The sequence below is a fragment of the Pipra filicauda genome, unplaced genomic scaffold (genome assembly GCF_003945595.2).
Source record: "Pipra filicauda isolate LSUMZ 115617 unplaced genomic scaffold, ASM394559v2 scaffold497_size843975_pilon, whole genome shotgun sequence".
In the NCBI taxonomy this organism is placed as follows: domain Eukaryota; kingdom Metazoa; phylum Chordata; class Aves; order Passeriformes; family Pipridae; genus Pipra; species Pipra filicauda.
The window spans coordinates 430158-453928 of NW_024104639.1; the positions used below are offsets into that span (position 1 = coordinate 430158).

General features: G+C 33.5%; 1 protein-coding gene across 1 annotated transcript in view; it reads right to left on the minus strand.

The window, feature by feature from the left end:
* Positions 1-23771, minus strand: part of CSMD3 (CUB and Sushi multiple domains 3) — a gene marked incomplete at its 5' end in the record, with an annotated part of 538890 nt that overhangs the window by 134726 nt on the left and 380393 nt on the right. The window contains one exon of the mRNA XM_039386640.1: positions 16353-16469. Within this exon, the coding sequence (XP_039242574.1) occupies positions 16353-16469 (117 nt within the window). The remainder of the gene's footprint in view (positions 1-16352; positions 16470-23771) is intronic.

Genomic DNA, 23771 nt, shown 5'->3' on the forward strand with positions numbered 1-23771 from the left:
CATTCTGAAAATAAGATTATGACAGGAATCTATAAAATCATGAGATGTATGGAGAAACTGAATAGGGAATTATTCTTACAGTCCTTTCAAGTATAAAAACTGAAGACCATCAAGTGAAAAAAGGCAACAGCACATTTTAAACTGGGAACACTTCTTTATACAAAACATTCTTGCAGAGTGACAGTGCTTGCTACAGGATGTCATAAATGCTAAACTTAAATGGACTGAAAAAGCAATTTTGTAAATTAATGGAAGAACCCATGGAGTACTAAAACCAAAGGTATTACATACAGATCAAAAACTCCTTCAGTTACAGATCAATGGAGACTGAGAAAGTACTTCTGAGAACCATCAGTAAGCATTGTCCTAAGATTGTATTTTACCCGGACTGACACATTTATTGCTGCTGGAAGGACACTGTTGGGCAGACACTTGTTTTCTGACTTGGTATTATGATGATTTTTATGGTCTAGGTCTATGGATTCAGAATTTGTATTTATGAAGACTGGAAAGTCTTGATTTAAATACCTTAAGTGATGGAACTGTAGTCTCTATTTAGGCAAATTATTCCATCGTTCAGTACCTTCACTGCCCTAATTCTTTCCCCTCTATAAATTCATCATTTGTTTAGGTCCAAAATTTAACCAGTATGCACCTGACTAAATCTTCATTCTTCATGACTTTAATATGAATACTGATTTATTCAGACTTCAGCTGTGATAATAATTTCAAACAGTGGTTTCTAATGTAGGTAACTATAAGCATTTTTTTTTAAGAAATACTATTTTATAAAGGTATCGAGTTTCAAAATGTGAAATTATTTCAGTTTTATTATACATAGCATAGTACATTATTTTATTGAAGCAGAAAGGAGTATGCACTCAACCAAAAAGAATAGAATCAAAGATGTTTATGCTCCACTTTATATTAACTCATTATATATGCACATTACAATCACATATGTTGCAGATAGCATAACATCATTTCATATTTGACAATGCTATTGACAGGCTTAATTTTCTCAAATAGTATTACAAAATGCAGAAGGCTTTGATCTTAGTAACTGGCAATTTACAAACATTAAAAATGGATACCTGATCGAAGACATTAAAGTATATTACCTCGAATACATATAATTATACTCTGAACTGTTTTCTCAGCCAGAAGGTTGAATCTCTTTCAATCACTTTTCTCTTAGCAAGAAATTATCTTTCATTGCAGGTAGATGAGATGATTTCATATGTTTCAGAACTATTAGCTGACAGTTTATTAGAACTGTGAAACTTTAAAATAAATAAAAATTGTCCCTAGCTGCTAATTTGAAATTAACTGTTTTGTAGAGCTTTCTATTTAAGCTCCTGTCTTCAAATCTGCTCTGAGGGGAATAGCAAGGGGGATAAAGTTATGTATTCACTTCTCTGAAAGTCCATCGATACAGTAGGTGAGATACAGTAGGTGAGAAAATAAATTTTTGAAAGTATCATTAATTCCATTTTTTATTACTTAAATTAAAGATAAGATTTTAAAGAGTATAGCAATTTTTCTACCTTAGTAATTTGCATTAAATTTTACCAAATGATAGAAAAGCGTATCTACCATCTCCATTTAATTTTTATTAGCATGCAAACCCTGTATCACACTATGATACATCATGGGTAACAACTCAATGGTACATCAGTTGCAAGAAAATGGTAATACTTAAAAGGGGATGTTTGGGACTGTAAAGAGATTCTCAGCGCTTATTTCTGGGTTTCATGCATATTTCTGGTGTAACATAAAACATAGGATTTGCATTTTACTTCAGGTTTACAAAGTACCTTTTTGTACTTGACTGTTTAAGTGCTACTCCAATCAATTTTCATAGTGTTTCTTTGAGGTTAATGATATTATTCTGTCTTACAAATGAATAAACAGAGATATAGAGAAGTCGTTTAATTTAAAGTCTCACATCCTCTGAACGTTAAAGCTCCTTTCCTTCCCAAACCATTTCATGACTCTATGATTCCTTGATAAGTAAGAGACTACATGATTATCTACAAATACAGATGCATGTACAGACTCAGAATCACTGATGGAAGTGGGGCAATCACATAGACAAAAATAGTGGAATGGATTTACCAACACTGCTGAAGAGTCTTCAGCCACCTTCATAAACAGTAACTGGTACATCAAGGGAGGCACTTCTTCATTTAGACTAGGACTGCTTCCACATGATATTTGGCCAAAGAAAGACATTCTCCAATTTGTCCATTAGCTAAACTGTTATCAACAATTAACATTAATGCCGTAAAGTTTTTTGTTAGCATTATTGTATTTTTCTGATATCTATTTATTTTTTTAATTGCTACGAGGAATTCATAATAATATGGTTGAGGAAAAGTGTAGTAGACTAAGTTTTATCACTGAGTATAGAATTTACCACTTTTAGTAGGGTACTGATAATATTAGTCTAATACTTAAGTGGCCTTATTTTGAAAATTAAAGTTAAAAATGGATGAAATGAGATTAGAACAAGTACTCATGTTAAATATAAATCTTTTTAATTTATTTATTTTTTTAAATTTAAATTTTAAAATTTATCATTTAAAAAAAAAGTTAATACAATTATCTGTGGAGGTATAATGGCCACAAAATAACTATCAAATACATTATGAACATGACACACTGCTAAATTTAAAAATCAAATAAATAGTTCTATCTAGGGTTTTTTTTATATTAGAAGCAATATTTAAGCATGAGAAAATTTTTAATTATCTCACTCTTATTCAGGTTAATATCTAATTAGATGGATGAATCTATAAAGTACTATTCATAACTGCAGAAACCAAGAAAAATAAAATCAATAATTATACAAAATGTTACATTATAAAATTTTATTATGTTTCTTCTAAATAAAAGACATTACTGTTAAGATGTGCAAGTACTCAGAATACTCTGAAAAGGAAAAGAAAATGAGGTGACATGCTTCTCTCTAGGGGCCAGTAATTGTAACTTACTAATTTATTTTTTTTTTAGTCTCCTGTAAAATAGTCTGTGAACAGGATTCAAGAACAAAGAATCCAAGGCTGTACAGCTAACAACTGATACTTTATGCTGAAAAAACCTACTACCCAGATAATAACATTCTGAGACCAGTTGTTTACATTGTATGATTTGTGGTCACTTTTGTCCAACTTGTCTGAGAAAAGTGAGTGGAAGAGGTTGGAAGAGGCAAAGAGTAAGTAGGAGGCCATTGTCCTGATACTACAAGAGTGTTCTGAACAGTGGATGCATCTTTGAAATGTGAAGATCTCACTAATCTTGAACACAGTCAGCATTTTCTAATTCTGTTGTGTTGCTTTCTTATTCAATTGCTTATATGCTTTTGGTAAAAAAATCTGAATGACACTTTCATAGCATCTGACTATCTAAGCAAGTTTTTTATGAAAAGAAAGAAGAGTATACTGTTAAAACATCTGAATTTTGTTTATTGCTAATTTTCTATACAGTCTCTGAGCTGAAGAAGAATGTAACACACCTGCAAATTTTTGTTTTCCTGTAGATCTTAACATTAGCCTATATATAACAGAAGGAATATTCAAAGAGATAACAGATCAAGAAAAGTTATTTTTATTGTTGTCTCTTGTGATTATATATCCCAAAATCATTAATAAAAGTATTATTTAAAAAGACACAAATAACATGGAGTTAAAATTAGTTCTATTCTACAAACCTCTTCATTATAGTTCTGGCAAAACTTGATTTTTTTAACTCAATAAAATTATAACCAAAAAAAATGTAGCAAGGGAACATGAAATGAGATAAAGAGGTATTTAAATAAGGTGCCTAAATTTGAAGGCTGGTCTTCTGTTAATAAATTTGTGGTTAAGTCTCTCTCTAATGCTTATATAGGGACCACAGGGACACTAACCTCTTAAGTAATACACATAATAGAAGGAATGAACAATTTAAAATTTAGAGTAATAGTAAGAAGGACAAGAACAATACAATAATAGAACAATATTAATCCACAAATAAGAAAAAAACCTTAATAAGAAACCAGGTTTAATTCAAGCCATTTTATTATTATGTATTATGAGTTCTGGATTTAATGACAAAGTCACTTTGAAAAAGCTCTGTTTCTTCAATCACCTCTCAGCTAATTTAGAGCTACTAATTAAAAGTACAACAGCTTTCTGTGTATAATAATTATCTTTTATGATCCTACTAGTAAATGTTATTGTTTAGATCAGATGATTAACCTGTTCATTCATCTGAAACAAATTATCACTTCAGTTTATGGAATCGTGGATGAAATTAATATTTGAGCAATTATTTTTTTCTTTTCATTAGTAGACAAACTGAAAAGAACTCCCAATGGAATATTAAAAACATGAAAAAAATCCTTCATTATCAAAATTATCAAAAGGTATAGAAAGAAAACCTGTGAAAGGAAAAAGTGAAAATATTCCAGTCATTTGATACCAGTAAACGGGAGAAACAGGACTTCATCAATATGATTCCTATGTAGCCACTTATCAAAGTTACCAGTCTGGCAACAAATGTGTTGTAAGTCTGCCTGAGTTTATAACTGAAATGTTAACTCTAAATATAGGGAATGTTTCAAGAGCAAAATAAGAAACTTTTTTGTTTGTGGAGAAAATAAATCTTAAATAACAATCAGCTTATCACTTTATTTTAGCAGAGCAACAACACAGAAGTGATGAAAAATGCATTCTAAATATGATGAGAATGTTATAGTGAGGTCTTTATTATTATTGTAATTATTATTATTACAATAATGTTATTATTGAGGAGTATATTATTGAAATTACATTATTTTCATTATTTTAATTAATACATTATAATAAATAATTTAACAAACAACACATAAATAATAAATAATAATAAAATAATAAATAAATAAAATTATAAGAAATAATTTTAAAAATATTATAAGTTGTAGAAATTCATTACTTTCTTTTAATTCATCTTTATTACTCTGCATTTATCAAAGTGGTGTGAGTGATAATGGTTTACAATCCTGAGTGTCTAGCGGAAATGGTCTTCATCTACAGTCAACCTTGTCTTCATCTACAGTCAAATACCTTGTCTTTCAGCTGAGGATTTTATCACAAATTTCAGTGCAAGAACATATACTGATTATTAAAATTCATAATACTGCTTTGGTTGTGAACCAAACTTAGGTGACTTACATCTTTGAGATTCACTACTACCATCCCACCAAGTGTTAAGTGCACTTCCTGTTTCAGTTCAGAGTCTTTTAAATTACCATTAAAATCAACAAATGATAAAAATTTAGATAATTCCTTCACCTGTGAGATTAAAGAAATTTTATTCTCCTTGGTTACAACAGAAAGATGCTAAATCTTAGTATGAGCTGAGACTTCAGAGATGTGGTTTTGGACAGTCAGACAGGAAATGAAACTACCAGAGAAATGAAATCGAAAATCTCACTGACATTATGATGTAAAATTAGGTTGCACCTACACATTCCCCCCCCCCCACACCCTCCCCTCCTCAAAAAAGAAACAAAACCAAACCAAAAGGAATATTTTGAGCTTGCAAAAGTCCAACTGCAAGAATACAAAACATCTGATAACCATAGTAATGTATATCTGCAACATATTCAGGATGTAGTGACAGATGCGATGGAAAACTTAGGCATGAACATTGAAATTGCAAGAAAATTGATTTGTCACACTTTTTAAAGCACAGATTTGGGTTTATTTGCAATGCTAACAATATTTTCATTTTATCAATAACTAAATTAATAAATAAGACTGAACAGAAAAGTTAAGTACCTGTAAAAATCAGAACTATGAGACTATCTTTGAGAAAGAGCTTTGCAAGTGAAAGACCATTACCACAAAAGAAAAAAGGAAAGAGAAACAAAGAAAAGAAAAGCCATACTACAGTAATACAAGACACTCGTGTTCCTCTTCCACACCCCAGTGTTGCCGCTGTATTTTGGTGCTGAAAAATAATATCTCCAGAGCAGTTAATTGGGGTGAGATAAGAAAGGGTTTATTTGCCAAGGCAGTAGATGGTACACGACGCGCGCCCAGGCCGTGTCTGAGAGGTTACATTTTATAACACCATCCATCCAATCCCAGATGTGCCCACCCTGTGGCCTTTACTCTGGTCCGCCCCGGGTCCACCTCCTTGAAATGAGTCTGGGGTGTATTTTGGGACCCCCCATTCATCCCATCTTCACCATCATCAGAGCACAAAGGGTACATAGTTACTTAATTCTTGACCATATCCTGTGGTTTAGGCCCAGATATGCTGTTCTGTCAACCATCTAGGCCTTGCCTTGACAAAAGACTAAACATTTCTGCTGTATTCAGGGGTAGGATTGATATAGGGAGCATAGAATGGGGTAAGAGGGTTAAGGAATGTATAAACAAGGGTACTGGAGAAAGGGAAAGGGACAAGGGACAAAAGGGGGGGGGAAGTTGCTGCTTTTAAAACCTACTTATAAAACTTGCAAGTCTTACAAATATTAGAAAAATAAAAGAACCATTAGGGGCTTAAGGCATCACCAGGTAGCACTGCAGGCTTGGGAAGAAGGGCTGGAAAGCTGCCCAGCAAAAAAGGACCTGGGAGTGATAGTCAACAGCCGACAGGACAAGAGGTAACGACCTCAAGTTGTGCCACGGGAGGTTTAGATTGAACATTAGGAATAATTTCTTCACTGAAAGGGTTGTTAAGCATTGAAACAGGTTGTCCAGGGAAGTGGCAGAATGGCCATCTCTGGAGGTATTTAGAAGAGGTGCAGATGTGGCACTTAAGAACATAGTCTAGTGGTGGACTTGGCAGTGTTAGGTTAATGGTTGGACTCAGTGTTGTTAAGGGTATTTTCCAAACTAAATGATTCTGTGTATCTATGCAAAGAGAAGAGAAAAATGGACCAGTAACATAAGATTGTAAATAAAAATATGCTAGCTTATGTTGGAGGTATATTAAACTTATTTAAGGCTTTAACTGTGAACTTTGATCTTATCTTAAAAATAAATTTAAAATTAAATATTTACTTGGACACAATATACAAAATGAAGACTTGACCTTTTTCTTAAAGAACTGTTTCCTGTACATTACCAGACATTGATCAACAGCAGTTATACAAAATAACCACCAATGTCATCTTACAAAATTTCTCTATAAAAAAGTATGAAACCTCAATACTTTTAATAACTCTTAACAGTGTGTATTAATATGCTGAGGATTTTATTCTCTTGATGTTGCTGCTGAAAGTTTAGACAGTTTCTCCAATGGCTTGGAGAAATAAAAGTTTGACTTGGTGATTCAATCATGAGAAACCTCACAAACCCCAGATTTTTTAGATACTTATTTCTGATTGACAATGCAAGTGAGTGTTTACCATCACACATATATTAAAATGACAGGTCTGTGCAGACCTTGGGTATTAAAACAAAAAGCAGAGTAGTCCATTCAATGTTACATTTAATAAGTACACTGTTAGAACGGAATTTCATGTGTGATAGTCACAACAAGAGAACCACATTACTCAATGACACAATCTCAAACATATTTACAAAATCTGGACAGATGTTGTACAGGTGCCTTATCACAGCAGTGCTCTTGGGTAGGTCTCACCCCATGTCAATAACAAAGTTTGTGTTTGCCTTTTTCTTCTCATGCAACACTCATATAATCAGAGTTAGGCAAGTCTCTTTAGTCGAGCATTGCTTTCAGAGAGGCTTTACCCTTTCACAACATATATGTATATGTACCCATATGTATGTATACACACTACTTTCCCTGTTCTTCCCATTCCTTCTTTTGATATTGATCCTTTGTGATCATCAAATGATATGGTCCCCTTCCAGTCTCCTGTCTGACTGACAAACCCTAAGTGCAACCTATCAGAAACAATAGTAACCCTTTCACTGGTTTCCACACAGGCCCCCAAAACAGAAATTCAACATCTTCTCTAAGTGGCAAATCAAAGCAATTTCCCCTCACCAAGTAGCCATATTTTGACAGACTTTTAATGACTTCGCAAAATACCAAGTTTGGTTTTTCCCCTTAGAGAATTTAATCCTATTTTCCTGAAATTTACTCGTTTTATCAGAGTAGATGCAATTTAGCTCTATCCCAAGTTTAACTAGAAAATTTCTTTTTAAATTACTATAAAAATAAATTGGATACAAACAGAAAATGGTTAAAAAAACCCAAACAACTCCTTTTTTCAGTGACACAGAGTGCTCAGAGATTCTGATTTAAGTGTGTGGAATAATCACCCAGTTCTGCAGTCAGGAGTGCAAATGGAAGAAACGCAAAGCAGAGTGAGGATTGCAAAGAGCTTTTTATTTGTTTTCTAAACAAAAATAACTAAAGATAAATCAGAGAGAAATCCTGACTCTTGGAAGATTATATCTGTGTACTCAGTAGTGAACACCAATATTTGAGTCAATACAGATAAGCTTACTTGAGAGAGAGCAATAGCTTATATCCAAAGGAATATAACAAAGAGGAAAAGTGAGAAGTATGGATTATAACAGTATGAGCAGGGCCTAATAATGAACCATTTTATAAGAAGATGTTTTTAAAAGGATTTTCTGGAGTACCTTGATCCTAGTCTGATCCTTATGAGCTCCTTCCCTGAAATATATCAGAATACTTCAAGATGGAAACTTGGCAATGGTCATAATGACTTCTCATGGATTCCCTGCCCAGATTTCTCTGTCTCTTACTACCAACCAGTGGAAACTATGTATCAGGGACTTCAGTTGCTCTGTTAGGATGACTTTCCTATTGATTTTTGGAGCTACAAAATGGGAAAATGCGGGGGGGGGGGGGGGGGGGGGGGGGGAAACATGGCAAAAACCCCAAACCACCAAAACCAAAAAACCACAAACCCCAAGAGAAAAAAAGGCCTGGTCTCCCCAGTTGGCTGGGCTTGAAGAGTGAGAAAGTAGCTTTTTCACTCATATAGAGATTAAGGGTAAAAATGACACTTCATTATTAATATAACTTTATGTTAAAACAACCTAAAAAATGGTGATTCAAGCTTTTGGTACTGTCCTGCTAAAGTACTTTAATCTTGCCGTAAGAAGTGAACGTAACAAAAACCCAGAATTGTTCAGAAAATATGCCACCACTCAATCTCATCCTCGGGAGGACTGAAAATCATGTAAGCAACAATTGTAATGTAGTCTTTTCTCTGTTATTTGGAATCAGGAACCCAGACTAATTTCAGCTATTATAATAACAGCCTTTTCTGTGAACAAGGTTTGACAATTTAATATTTGAAGCAGCTGGAGTCACACGTCTCAGAATAACAAAAGAAAAAAAATCTTCAGAAATCTTTCATCAATTAAAACTCTTAGAGTAAAATTATTTTACTTATTTTAAAACTATGAATTTCTTTGAAGACTATAGATGTGGTCTTATCATTCTGCTTTGAATTTAGGTGATTAAAAAGACAGCTATACTGGTGCCATATGTTTATAGTAAAACTCAATAGCTTAAGCTATTTAGCAGTCTGTATTAAATTGGTCATTATTATATTCAAACACATCACTAATATTTGAGCCAAAACTAATCATTTTTATTGAAAAAATCTAAAAAGAGCACTGAAAAAGTGATTTCAAATCATATCAAGCAACTAAAATAGTAAATCTCTTTACATTTTATTTCAAAAATACATTGAATAGTTTGATTTTCTTTAAATGTCACCCTACGGTGACTTTTTTATTGGCATCTGCTCGCTTGGCAGGCATGTTAAGCACTGAACCAATGAATGAAATACTACCCAGTGAGTTGGAGTATATAAAACCTGCTAGTCCTTCCTCTCAGAAACCTAGGAGATTCATAGTTAAATGGAAGGTGATGTGAAATGACCTTCTCGTCCTTCTGTAGATTATATAGTCAGCATCTATATGACACAAACTTGGCCTTGAACTAGAAAAGCAAACCAGAAGTTAATAGTTATACAACTAACGCTCACCTCTATTCTTAAAAAAAATCTGAGACTGCAAGCTTCAGCTATTTTTGGAAAGCCTGTAGCACAATGTGTATTTAGCAGTATGATAAAAAATATATTCGCTATCCATTAGGTATGTTTGGTATACAATATTCTGCTACTAGCCTATTCATAACTGAACTAAGTAGTCAGTATTACTGCTCTGTGTTTGAAATACAATGAAAAATAAAAATATTTGGCACAACCTTGTTAAAACTTGCAAAATATTCTTCTAAGGAAGAAATTCTTACATCAATGAGAAAATAATTTCATAGCTAGTATATATAACTTAAAACTATTGCATTATAACTAATTTTACACCAAATTCTGAAAATATTTATATTTTAAATAGCATTTTCAGGTACTACATTTATTATATATTCTGGAGAATAGAATACTTAATACTCACTAAACTCCTCTGCAAAATCACAAAAAAAATTTTCTAGCATATAACTAATCCTGCCTTTCATTTTCCTTTTCCAGATGGCAACGCAAATCCATTAGGAATTCATTCTGTAGACAGTCTATAGGCCTTGGCTTCCTGTTCCTGTAGAATAACTAATCTAATACAGTTCATCATGTGAAATTCTTCTTAAGTAGGTGATCCAACAACACTTAGAGAAGCAGGGATTATTGTCTAATATACACTTAATAACATGACGCAGATTTTGTTCACGTCCAGTGTTGGGTTTAAAACATTTAAGAGTGAGGAATCCTAAGTAAAGCTTGAATTTGAATCATCCAAGTTCAAGCCACTAAATGGCCACTCTCGGAAACATATCTGAAATTGTCAGCTTTACCACATATTCACAAGATAAAATCATGAACTTATGTGTATACAACATAATTACATGATGGACGTAGACTACGTTTGCAGCAATGTTCTCTAATTCATTTAACCCATGGTAGCCGCCAGAATGAATATGATAAAATAAGACTGTGCTGTTTCTTTTACATTACAAAGAATTTATCTTCTTCCAAAAAATTGCAACTAGATGTTTTAGATGGGATGAATCACATCAGGGGAATATGTATTTCTCTTTGTTGATTAGAGCAAGGATCTGAATGGCATAGACTAGGTATCTAATTTCCATAGTTAGATGCCTTACTAAAACAAGAGGAAATGTATTCCAGCAAAGGATTCAGTGACATGTATACACACCTATTTACTTTGCATGCAAGCCTAAAATTTATATGCACATAAATCAGCAGTGTTTAAGGGCAGCACTTCAAGACAACATTCACGTATTTAGATCATCTCCACTTGGATTATACAGATTAAAACACAAATCATGTCACTGCATCTGACTCTAAAGGTCCAGAACACACACTTATGGATGAAGATTTTTTTCATTTGGATTTTCATGTCCATTTAATATGCAGAAGATATGCTTCTAAGTTTTCTGTTTCTGGGTCACCACCTGTACATTCTTTTCTTGCTAAATTGCACACAATACAATGAACCAGATTCTACCCATTTTTATTGTATTTGTTATATAGCTACACAATCTTCTTATTTAAAGGGAGAAATGGACTGTACTTTTGTATGGTTAATTGCATGCATTGTAAATTTCAGAAAAGTAGTTTATTTTTCATACTTAATGAAAATAATAATGGGAAATAAATTCATATTCATATGCAATGCACATTGAGAATATTTAATTTCTATTGTGGTAGGAGGGTGCATTATTTGTTTCTAGCACAATGAATACAACCTACATATTTTTCTAGCTCAAAGCAACTTGACTCCGTCCTTATCCCTCTTCTGTGTTATTCAATAACTCTCAAATTTAAATTCAAAAAGGAGTCAAATGAAAAGACATGTACCTACCACAGTTAAGTCCACTCAGAAAATTTTCAAATCAAACCAATATTCTGGCAATGAGTTAAATTAACATAAAGCATCATTTACATGAGTGTTGTGAATGTTTCCTTTCCATACTGATAATAGAAAATTTAAAAAAAATTACTTCATCAATTGTAAATAAATATTACAATTAAATATTACCTTTCTTAGGTTTATTGTCTCTGGGATGAAAACTAGTTCTGTACCTGCCTGATATTCTATTCACAATGATGTCTTAGTTCTGGCCAGGATTTCTGAAGTCTATCTTAGATAAAACTCCAGTTTATGTACTTTTGAATGAAGCTTAGTTAGCTGACTGGAGAAAATTGCAGAAAAGGACTTTCATAAATTTTTTAATGTCGAGCTCTTAAAGTTCAGTTTTAAGAATTTACTAAGCATCATTCTGGTACAAGATCCTTTGAAAATCTTGCAGAACAGAATGGTGTTAAGAGAAATAACATGTCAATATAGTTGAAAGAATAAAAAAAAAAGGAAAAGGGGTGTGAACTTAGCATCAACTACTGGGATACAGTAGGTATTTCTTTCTATTGTTAATAATAAATATTTGTATGTGCATCCCTAATATAGCATGATGTTGAATTTCATTAAATTTCTTCATTAATTCATGTTTTTAAAATATTTTCAGTTTTTATTAGAAGTGCCCTGTGATAGAGTCAGTTTTGCTGTCTTTATGCAAAATTTTGGTGAACAAATACACAAAATATAGATTTTGTCTTAAAAAACAGTTTTATGGTTACCTAAAATAAAATAAAAATGTGGAAATAAATAAATAGTCACTTTTCTTGGAAGTCATTTTGTTTTCAAGTCATTTGGAAAGGAAAGATGGGCTGACTTACTTTTTATAAAATACATGGTACAAGCCGGATCACTGTCATCTCTTTCTCCTAAAATTAGTGCCTTGAATCTTTATACAGTTGGACATACAAGTATTTGGAGCAGTCTTTGTGGTTTCACTCCATCTTGTTGACAAGTAATCATTGTTTGAACAATGTAGTCTCACTGAAGTGAACCACTTTGAAGTGGTTGCTTGTATAAAAAGAGGGTGTGAAGCAGAATCAGATTCCTGCCTACGGTAGCATTTTGATATTTTAGATCATACTCTATCATTTCTACCTCCCCTTCAGTAAATTATTACTTAATTCAATAATTGCTTAGTTTGTGTTTAAAAATATTGAAGCTAGATATTCAGCCAGGCATTTCCATCCATTTTAACTTAAGATGTAGAGTTAAATCCTCCACATTTTAAAAAAATATCAGTCCATACACGTCTGCCCCATTTCTTAAATGAAATTAAGATGTGCACAGCAGTGATGATGGATTCAAGTTATTAAAGCAAATGTTTTACTGTAATGCAGTGAAGTATTATCGTAAGTACCATTTGTTTCTAATTTCCTCTTGATGTGAGGTTGTTATTTGGCACATTCTGCTACTTGCAATCTGTCCTTGCCTATCTTTTTCTTTCCAAATGTAAACTGAGTTTGAAATCAAATCAAACAGTACTGAAATAACTCTACTGTGACACGACTGTTGTCTAACAATTCTAGATGCAGTGAGCTGTCTAACAGAAAACACATGTTGACACCATTGTTGGCTCTATGTGTGTCTTCACTGGTAGAATAAAATTTGTATGTTGACCTTCCAGTGTTGGCAAAAAATTACTCTTTCAAGGATATTATTATTAATTATAATCCGAAAGTTCTGCTGTTTGACTCTATTTATTTCTTCTCTCTGTTGTCTATGTACAATTATCAGGGCTATCTCCAGGAATTCAAGAAAAGACACAAGCAAAAGCTGAAAATAGCATAAGTGTGTGATAGAAATGTGTCTGTGAATACAAGCTGGTTATTCAAGAATTGAAGAGAATAGTGGATTTTAATTTCCCTGTTTACAGTAAGCAAACTGGATCTACCTTCATTGCCAAATTTCTAAGTAATCTTACCACAAAATGTCATGCAATAAAATTCTTGCAATTTTTTAATATATTTTGCTGTAAACATAAACCAAATGTTTCCACGGAAACTAGACATTTTCCCAATTGTATACAATTTTTCTAGCTTCTTGGTAGGAAAAGAGAGTTCTAATTTAAATTTTATACATTTTGATGGCAGCTGAGAATTGATACCTAATTTTCTGATAGCATAGCTCAAAGCCACACTTACATACCTTACTGTGTATGTTCAATATATCTTTTTGCTCTAACAGAAAGAAGCAAGCTGGCATAAAATTTATTATACTGTTAAAAATATTAACCTAAATAGAAGTACAGATGACACCATTATGCAAAGCAGAGAATACAAATTAGTTTATGTGCATCAGGGAAAAAAAAAATCTCCAACATCTGCATTTTAATTGTAACCAGTGCTGGATTTCAGTGTTGAACAATTAATGATCATTACACCACTTTAAAATATCAGTGGGAGAGTGTCAAAGAAGATGAGTCTTCCATGTTTACAAAAGATTTTTCCTGTGGCACACTGTGTGCCTTTGTGAGTCATTTATCTTGTAGCTTAAACCTGTCATGCTATGAAATATTGCAACTGTGATTCTTCATGACAGAATAATGAAACACTGGAAAAAAGTCCACTCTGAAATGACTTTTCCACAGAATTTTTGACATGAGAACCTGGGAAGCTGCAGATGAAATAGCTTTTCTTTTCACTCCATCAAAAACTAATCCAGGCCAATGAGTTCCCTTCTACACACTAAATATGCTATTCCATTGTTTGTGGGTTTTTTCCTATATTGACCTGGTTTTAGCTTTTTCTTTTCCCCCCAAATTGTTCTTTGTTACTCATGTAACAAAGTATCTCATGTACTATATTGGATGCCAAAATAGTTCCTGAAGAGCTTCCATTCAGCAAATATTTGATTGCTATATTTCATACTGAAGGTTTGAGCAATAGAGAAGATTATGGAAGATTTTTTGCTGTTTCCTTTAGGAAAATTACTTTATCTTATGTCAGCAGTTTTGCTGGAGTACCCCTTCATTCTCAAAAAACGTGGTTTGACTTTTTGTTGTGAATAATCTCTGACAAATCTACACATTGTGATGTATACTAGTAGGTGAGTTGAAGATGTTACGCGGTGTCTTTTTCCACAGCATTTTTTGGTGACCATCTTGTCAGTGAGAGATCCCTACATATCAAGAATTGCAAGTGAAAACTCTTTTCCTAATGCAATGTCTTCTATCAGGAGCCAAAACAACAGAATTATAGGTAATTATTTTAAAATTTCAGATTGAGACAAATAATTATATTGAATGCAAAAAAAATTTCATTTAAATCAATTGCCAAAATGACTTTGACTTTCTCAATGGTTGTTACTGGAATAATTCCAGTGATGATAGATTAGAGAAAGATCATAGATCGAAAGAAATATTAACCCCTACACCACTGTACAATTCAAAGAAAGATTTGTATTTTAAAATTTGAGCTTTTGGGTGCAAGGAATACTACTTCTGATTACTGTGGAAGTATCACTGGAAAAACAGCATCTAAAATGGAAATATTTATTTTGGTACTTGTTTCAATGCATCATGTCATTCTCATTTTTGTCTGGCAGGTATTTTTTTACCTTTCTCCTTCAACACACAGGTATTTTTGTTTTCTGTATGCACAAAAGTGGATGAAAAAAATTATATATTCTACACGTACCTGAACTAATTGTCAAAATACACTATTTAAATACAAGAAAAAGAGTAAAGGTCTATCCCGAGATAGGGCAGACAGTCTATCATAATCATATTTCAGAATATGTCATTGAATTCTTTTATATTTTGATGGAAGTGGGAGGACATAAACTTTCCAGTTTATCTAAAACAAATTAGTTATATCAAAAGCACATGTTTCTAACAGCTAGAAATAAATCAAGAATTGTACAAATGTGTTTAATTTTTTCTTAATATTCTGGAGGAATAAGGATAGATTGCCATGACTTAGAAGACAGTACTTTTAAAAATTTATTTATTTTGTAGTAGCCTATGCACCTCTACGTTATCCATAAGAAAAAAATGATGTTCAGTATGTGGCATACTGCTTACCAAGAAGCCAAAGTGAACAACCATCAACTGTTATCCTAAGCATTGTTTCATAATAAAGTGAGATAAAATAATTCATAAATCCAGAGAGATACAACAGTGCTGTATAAGTCCTGTCTTTGTGTGGGACAGAAGACATAGTTAAAATTTAGTCTAGTCAGCAGAAGAAAATGTTACTGGGGGAGTAAACTTTTGATGGAAGACCTGGTAATCTACAAAAACCAGGCAGACACATGCTGCTCTAATTTCATTTGTCAGTAAAGAGAAATTCAAAAGATAATGATAAATACAAGCATTTAGAGGAAATAGTGCACTATAAAAATGATAAAAGTGTTAACAGAAGTATCAGTTTAAAACAGCTTTTTCTCATTAATATTTTTTATGTAAAAGCAACCATACAAATCATCCAGAATGTATTCAAGCAACAAAAAGATAGGAATGAGACCAAACCTACTTACCAAATTCCTTAGGAACAGTGATAGAGTAAACACAGTTGTGACCAACACTATAATTCTTGGGGTAGTTTGGTGATAATACAGTCCCTTCAGAGCCTGTTGACCGGCTTCCACAGGGTGCTGGAAAGTGAAGGAAATCAGTTTTTAATAATGTAATATTATAAATATGAAAAAATCAGTTTAAATTGATTTTTTGTGTGTTGGTATATGATGTTGCAGGAAATTTTATGACACTTCTGCACTGGATTAAATTTTTGCATCCTGTGACATACTGAGAATGTGCAACTTTCTCATATATAAAAAAAGAATTGATGGCACTCTGAAGTTTTCCAGATCAATTTTTTTTCTTTACTATTTATCAACCATCTTAATAAATAAATTATGTGCTTTATACACAGTATGCTATTATTTACAGCATACAAAACTATTATTCATTCATATGATGCTTTATACTATAATAAAACATAGATTATGCAGCCTTTCTGCACACTGGTAAATTCTTACTCATGCCAATAGACTCATAATTCAAAATAATATCTACAACTACTGAAATAGGAAAGTCAGGATTTCTTGACTGACCATGATGTACCACTTATTTATATCCCAATTACTTATAACTATATATATAATGTTATGAGCACACACTTTTCTTTATCACACAAACATCATGTTTATTCTACCATTAACAGCTATAATACTTGATAAAATGGCAGATAAATGACGATGTTATTTACCACAATAATGTACTTTTCTAAGGTTTACAACAAAACTTAATATTTGTCATTATTCAAAACTGTCAAAGCAGAAACAGTGTTATTTCTTCTTTTTCTTCATCAGATATCCGGGTGATTATTCAATGTTAGTGCTTTCCTATGTCTATGACCTGCTTCTCACACACACATAGTGATTTAGGAGTTTGTTGTCTAGACTGTGGCATATCTTTGGAATATTTTTCTAACTGTTTTGGAATATAAAACATTTTTTAGTTAGTTTAGTGTTAACTTATCTATTTAACAAATTTATTTCCTGTTGAGACATGAATTTATAAATAAAGTAGCACTCAATGTTTCATTTGCTAAACAAATCTGGGATTTTTTTGCAGTATTCTCTCAAAACATTAATATGTTGTGCATTATATTAAATAAGAAAAAGGTGGTTTTCTTACTATTATTGCATAAGATTTTATCTCATTACTCGTCATCCTAAATACAAGATATTTCTTAGTGTAGCTACATATCATGTGTTTTAAGACCACTTAATTCACAGAAAATGTTTGGTGGAGTATACCATGAAAAGAGCACATCTTTAAAACGTAGCAACTTAAGGCCCCATCACTGTGAGAATGGATTTCTGCAATCTACATTAACATGGATTCCTTTCAGTATGGTGTAGCTGCAGAGTCTGACAGACCGTACCTGAAACAGGAGCAGATGGCACCTATTGCTCTGGTCTGCATACACAATTTGGAAACGATTTAATGGGCTAGTGTGAAAGTCATGATATTTGAAATATGTCAACAGAAGGGTCTTGACTTTTGCTTGCACAGGTGTGTATAGATGTGGCACATATATTAGAGTTAAGCAAATCAGTCAGGGCCCAGAGCAGGACACAGTGCTCAGTATGGTGGATAGGCACACTCCAAGACACGAGTGAGCACCAAGACTATCCTATTCACACAGAATATAGTTCTGAGGCTAAAAGAATTATCTCAGCATCTTCCCTCAGTCCACCATCATGTAAAATATCAGAAATTCATGCTTTCCTTTGAAAACATGTTAAGATAATGGAACTAATGGATTTTTTGCTAAAAAGTAGTAAGAATCTTAGCTGACCCTCATATGCAGAGACTTATTTGCCTTGAGTTACTGGAAAAACACAAAGTAGAAAATCTTCACTACTTGAGTGTGGCAGGTAGTTCTGATGATATCAGATCTGCTTACCATCTTCTAAGTACTCAAGATTTTCTATTCCAGATTTTGGATAAAACAGAAGAAAATATGAAAGAATATAAGCAACAAAAGCATTAAAATAAGTGAAATAAGACTGTCAGAAAAGCTTATTACTTATCTCTAACTCCATTTCCTTACTGTTTATGAGTTGCATAAATAAGCCATTGCAACAAAGACCAATAACACTGTCCCATTTCAGCAGTCATATCACTATTATACTTTCCTAATCCACAGATATAAATAATGTGTAAATTTAAGGTCAAACTATGATTCCACTAAAGTCAAGGCTATGAAAACAAAAAGGGACAGAATTTCACCTTTAATGAAACTTGAAGTCATGTCACACAAAACCAATACTTAAAGTTAATAGCTATGTATTTAGTTCTCAAAATATAGCAGACCTTCCTTTAAAGAAAAATAAAGATTTTTTTATACCCTGATTCTTTCTTATTCTTACAAGCTATGAAATTAATAAAGGTATCTTCTTAATTGTAAAAGAGGGTTTTTACAAAACTATTAGTATGCTTAAACCAGAGCAAAATATATTTACCTATCTATATATCTAGCCAAAATATTTCATGATACTTGAAAGGTGATATTATCACAGCTGGTATAAACTAAAAATCACAGAAATAATTTCACTGACAGATGTATATAGATCTCTAAAAGGGATTAAACCCAACAATTTTTACAAATAAAAAAAAACAACAAACCAACCAAACAAAAAACCCCCAAACAAACAAACAAACACTAAAAAACCGCAAAACCCAAGCCAAACAAAACCAAACAAAAACCCCCCAAAAAACAAACCAACAACCCACAAAATAAGATCTAGCACCTTTAAAAATCTGAGAGTTCTCATTTATATTGAAGTCTGGTAAAAATAACTTAAGAATCTCTAAAAGGTGAAGATAATACCATTTCATTTTACAGTTGATAATAATTAAAATGTTTATATGACACATTCAAACATCTAAACGTTTTCCCCACACACTGAATTCCATGAAAGAAACATACATCTGCACTGGATTTATAGTGGGCACATATCCGTTCATACAAGTGAATCTGGCACAGAGCTGTTCACACAAGAGAAGAGATGAAGTGCAAGTCTGGAAGCAGGATTTCCAGCAGGGATCTTTCAGGTACAAAGACTCTCAACAAGAGGTGTCTGCAGCCTTTGCTACAATGTGCTCAGTACAGACTGGAGTAAGGTATGAACTATTTGTCACTCTGACATATGCAACATTTAGTTTGCAGCAAGAACAAAATACCTATATTGAGTATTTCATAGTAATTTCTTATTTAGTCTTCTCTTTCTGGACTTTTTCCCTCTGGCCCTTCTGAGTTTACTTTTCCCCTTACTGTCTTATTTTCCAACTGCTTCAGTAATGGCTCTTTACCTTCACAAGAATTCACATTCCTGGGTCTCAAAAACAACTAGTATAAAGGAAAGTTGCTTCAAGATGTAAGCACTCAGTTGACCTTTGCAAACTGAGAAAATGTTTAATCTTAAATCATTAGGTGGTAAACCATTAAGTTCTCATAGCAACCAGACTGGCCTGCAAGACATTTCTAAAAGTATTTGTGGGAAGGAAGAGGTTTGCTTGATATTTTAGTAAACTCATAGATTTCACTGACTATATTTCCTTTCTTACCTTTTGGGAAATGTTTAATTTAAAATCCAGAAGTTTCAAGAAGAGGTGATTCTACTCTTACGGTCACTAAACATTAATGCTCAGAAATCAAAGATGAACATGAAACCATAGCTACAGTGAATTGAAAATCTTAACCTAATATGAAAATAAAATATACTTTTGCCTCTGAAAAACACCTAGCATCAGGTTGTAGTTGTTTGGATGGATGAAAAAGTTCCACTACCACCATGCTATCCATTGACTTTCACTTACTCTTATTGGAGCTAAGTAGACCCCATTGCCTTCGCTTCAGTTTTATAGTGCAGTGATTTATTTAGTTTCCTAAAAAAGTAAAAAACTATAAGTTCTGAAAATCAACTTGTCTAATTATTATGCTAGCATTGAAAAGTCTACCTACAGTAAAAAGCCTAGCAAACCCATCACACCCACAAATATAAACTGTTATACAAAAACAAACTAATAGACAAACAAAAGCAAAAATTGTTGAGAACCATTTCTCCGGGAATGAAAAATATCCTGCAGAATAAAACAAACCAACCAACCAGCATAAAAAAAAAGTTCAGGAGTCAAATTATATTTTCTAATGTAATTCTACAATAATATTTCAGTATTTTTTAATAATGTTTGCTTAGACACTGAAATACTGTATCACTTTATGTATTTATTTATGCTCTAGCTTATTCCAGTTTATTCACAAAAATGTTACCCAGTATGCTGTCCTTATCCTGCCTTCCAGGGTCAGCAATGGAACAGTAGGGGAAAAAGGGACTTGGCTCTGGTAAGAAGTGATAAGAATCAGTGTGTTGATGCATTGCTCACTGTTTCCTTGAAACATTATTAGCATTAATGGCAAAAAGTTCCTCTGTCTGCTGAACTTTAATGGTACCTTGCCTTGTAAAATAGCATCCTCTGCAACTTTTGAAAAAGCCCTATCACAACAACAACAAAGTATCACCCATTCTGTATCTAAATTGGCAAGCTTTTTTATCTGGAAGATTACCTACCTTGATCATTAGTATTCATGCGCCTTTGTCAAAGAACTAAACTCTACCCCTTCATGGCAATGCATTAGTAAATGGAGAATACAATATAAAATGCATTACCATCATCAGTCAAATCTTTTATCAAATTTCAGCACTAGTTGTAAAAGAAATGTAGGTGAAAACTACAGAGGCAAAATCGCCCAGCCGAACAACAGATCCTTATAATCTATGCTTAACTAGGTACTATAAAGTAAAATTTTCTGCACCTCCAGTAAAACAATATTGGATTAAAAGCCCCTGTTATGTGCTTATTGCTCATGTTTTCCATTGTGCCTTTGCAGTTTAACCAAATAAAAGAACACCAAAGGCAAAACTTCAGTAAAAGAAGTGTGAAGAATGGACTACATAAGTATGAGAATCCATCTCAAATATCTTCAGCTTTTAAGGAAATTAATATTTTTGCTATGAAATTTTTTTCTGCAGCTTGAAGTTTTTAATTCTTACTGCTGCTTTCAGATCACCTACTTTTGAGCTCCTACAGCTAACATCTAATATAATTTAATTATATTTGCAGATTTAAGTGCCATATTGCACCATCCATTTTTAAGCAGCAGTCCTCAATGGAACCAACAGGGAATACTGCTTAAAAATGAATGGCACAATATGGCTTTATGTCATGCAGATAAATTTGATTACACAGGTACAAATGCAATAAAAAATTAAGAATAACAGTGCATACACTCTGCAAAAGGAGTAAAAACATGTCTTGAAGAATTGGTAAAGGGATACTGATTTTTAATCTAATGGGTTACTTTATAAAAATCCAGACTAGGATACCTAGTATTTAATTGGTCTAAATGAGAAGATTAAAAAAAGTTAGTTAACGACATGATGTATGTTTATAGAATTTAATATATTGTTGTGTTTTAACCCCAGTCGGCAACTAAACACCACAAAGTCCTTCCCACTGTGGGGAAGGAGAATTTGAAGGGTGAAAATGAGAATTATAATGAAAAGGAAAATGATAGAAACATAGAATCAGCCAGGTTGGAAAGGACCTTCAAGATCATCAAGTCCAACCCTTGATCCGACACCGACACGGTTACTAGACCGCGGCACTAAGTGCCACATCCAGTCTTATCTTAAAAACCTCCAGGGACGGAGAATCCACCGCTTTCCTGGGCAGCCCATTCCAATGCCTGTAACCCTCTCTGTAAAGAATTTCTTCCTAATATCTAACCTAAACCTCCCTGGTACAGTTTAAGACCATGCCCTCTTGTCTTACTGTTGGCTGCCTGGGAGAAGAGACCAACCCCCACCTGGCTACAACCTCCCTTAGGGAGTTGCAGAGAGTGATGAGGTCTCCCCTGAGCCTCCTCTTCTCCAGGCTGAACAGCCCCAGCTCCCTCAGCCTCTCCTCATAGGGCTTGTGCTCCAGTCCCTTCATCAGCCTTGTTGCTCTTCTCTGGACCTGCTCCAGCACCTCAATATCCTTCCTGAACTGAGGGGCCCAGAACTGGACACAGTACTCCAGGTGTGGCCTCACCAGCGCTGAGTACAGGGGCAGAATCACTTCCCTGGTCCTGTTGGCCACACTGTTCCTGATAACAGGCCAGGATGCCATTGGCCTTCTTGGCCACCTGGGCACACTGCTGGTTCATATTCAACTTCCTGTTGATTAGAACTCCCAGGTCCCTTTCTGACTGTCTGCTCTCCAGCCACTCAGTCCCCAGCGTGTAGCGCTGCATGGGGTTGTTGTAGCCAAAGTCCAGGACCCGGCACTTGGCCTTGTTGAACCTCATCCCGTTGGAATCGGCCCAACTCTCCAGCTTGTCCAGGTCCCTCTGCAGAGCCCTCCTGCCTTCCAGCTGATCGACACTCCCTCCCAACTTAGTGTCATCTGAAAATTTGCTAATGGATAACAATGAGAGAGAAATATAACCCAAGAAAGACAAGTGATGAAAATGAAAACACTTGCTCACCACCAAGCAACCAATACCTTTCCAGTTACTGATCAGCAGCCCTGGGCCAACTTTCCTCCTAGATTATTGATGAACATGATGCCACAAGGTATGGAATATCCCTTTGGTCATTTGAGATCAGCTATCCCAGCTGTGTCACTTCCCACTTCTTGGGCACCGCCAAACTGTTTGCTAGTGGGATGGTAGGAGGAGCAGCCCTGACTCTTTGTAAACACTGCTCAACAGTAACAAAAATGTATTATCAACACAGCACAAATTCAAAACATAGACCATACTAGTTACTGTGAAGAAAATTCACCCTATACCAGCCAAAACTAGCACATACATTAAATCATTGGTTTCTCTTTTTCTTAGTCTGATTTAATATACAATGTAATTCTATTGATCCTTTGCAGTCCAATTATGAGATTTTCAGTTGCAATGATTTCTTGGTTAAGTGGTTAAGTCAACACTAATTTATAGGTAACAAGGAAATAAGTATAGTGACTGATATATCACCTTCCAGATACAAAATAATTTAAAAAGTAATGCAAAGGAAATTATAACATATATAAAATGGTAGTGAAATTTATTATGAAGTTCCAAATTAAAGGTATATTTATTGTAGATATCAGTCTGGATATGTGAAAGTGATGGAGCACTTAAAACTGTTTTGACAATACAGTGAATATGTGAAAGACAATCTGATCTAGAAATATATATTTTAGTTATTACTTGAAAATACAGAAATACATTAGAAATAAAAAGACACTAACAAATACAGAGACAGAGACAGTGCACCATCGTAAGACTGGAAAACAGTTACAAATAAAAAAATATAATGGAGAATATGGAAGATGTCCATACTGTCATC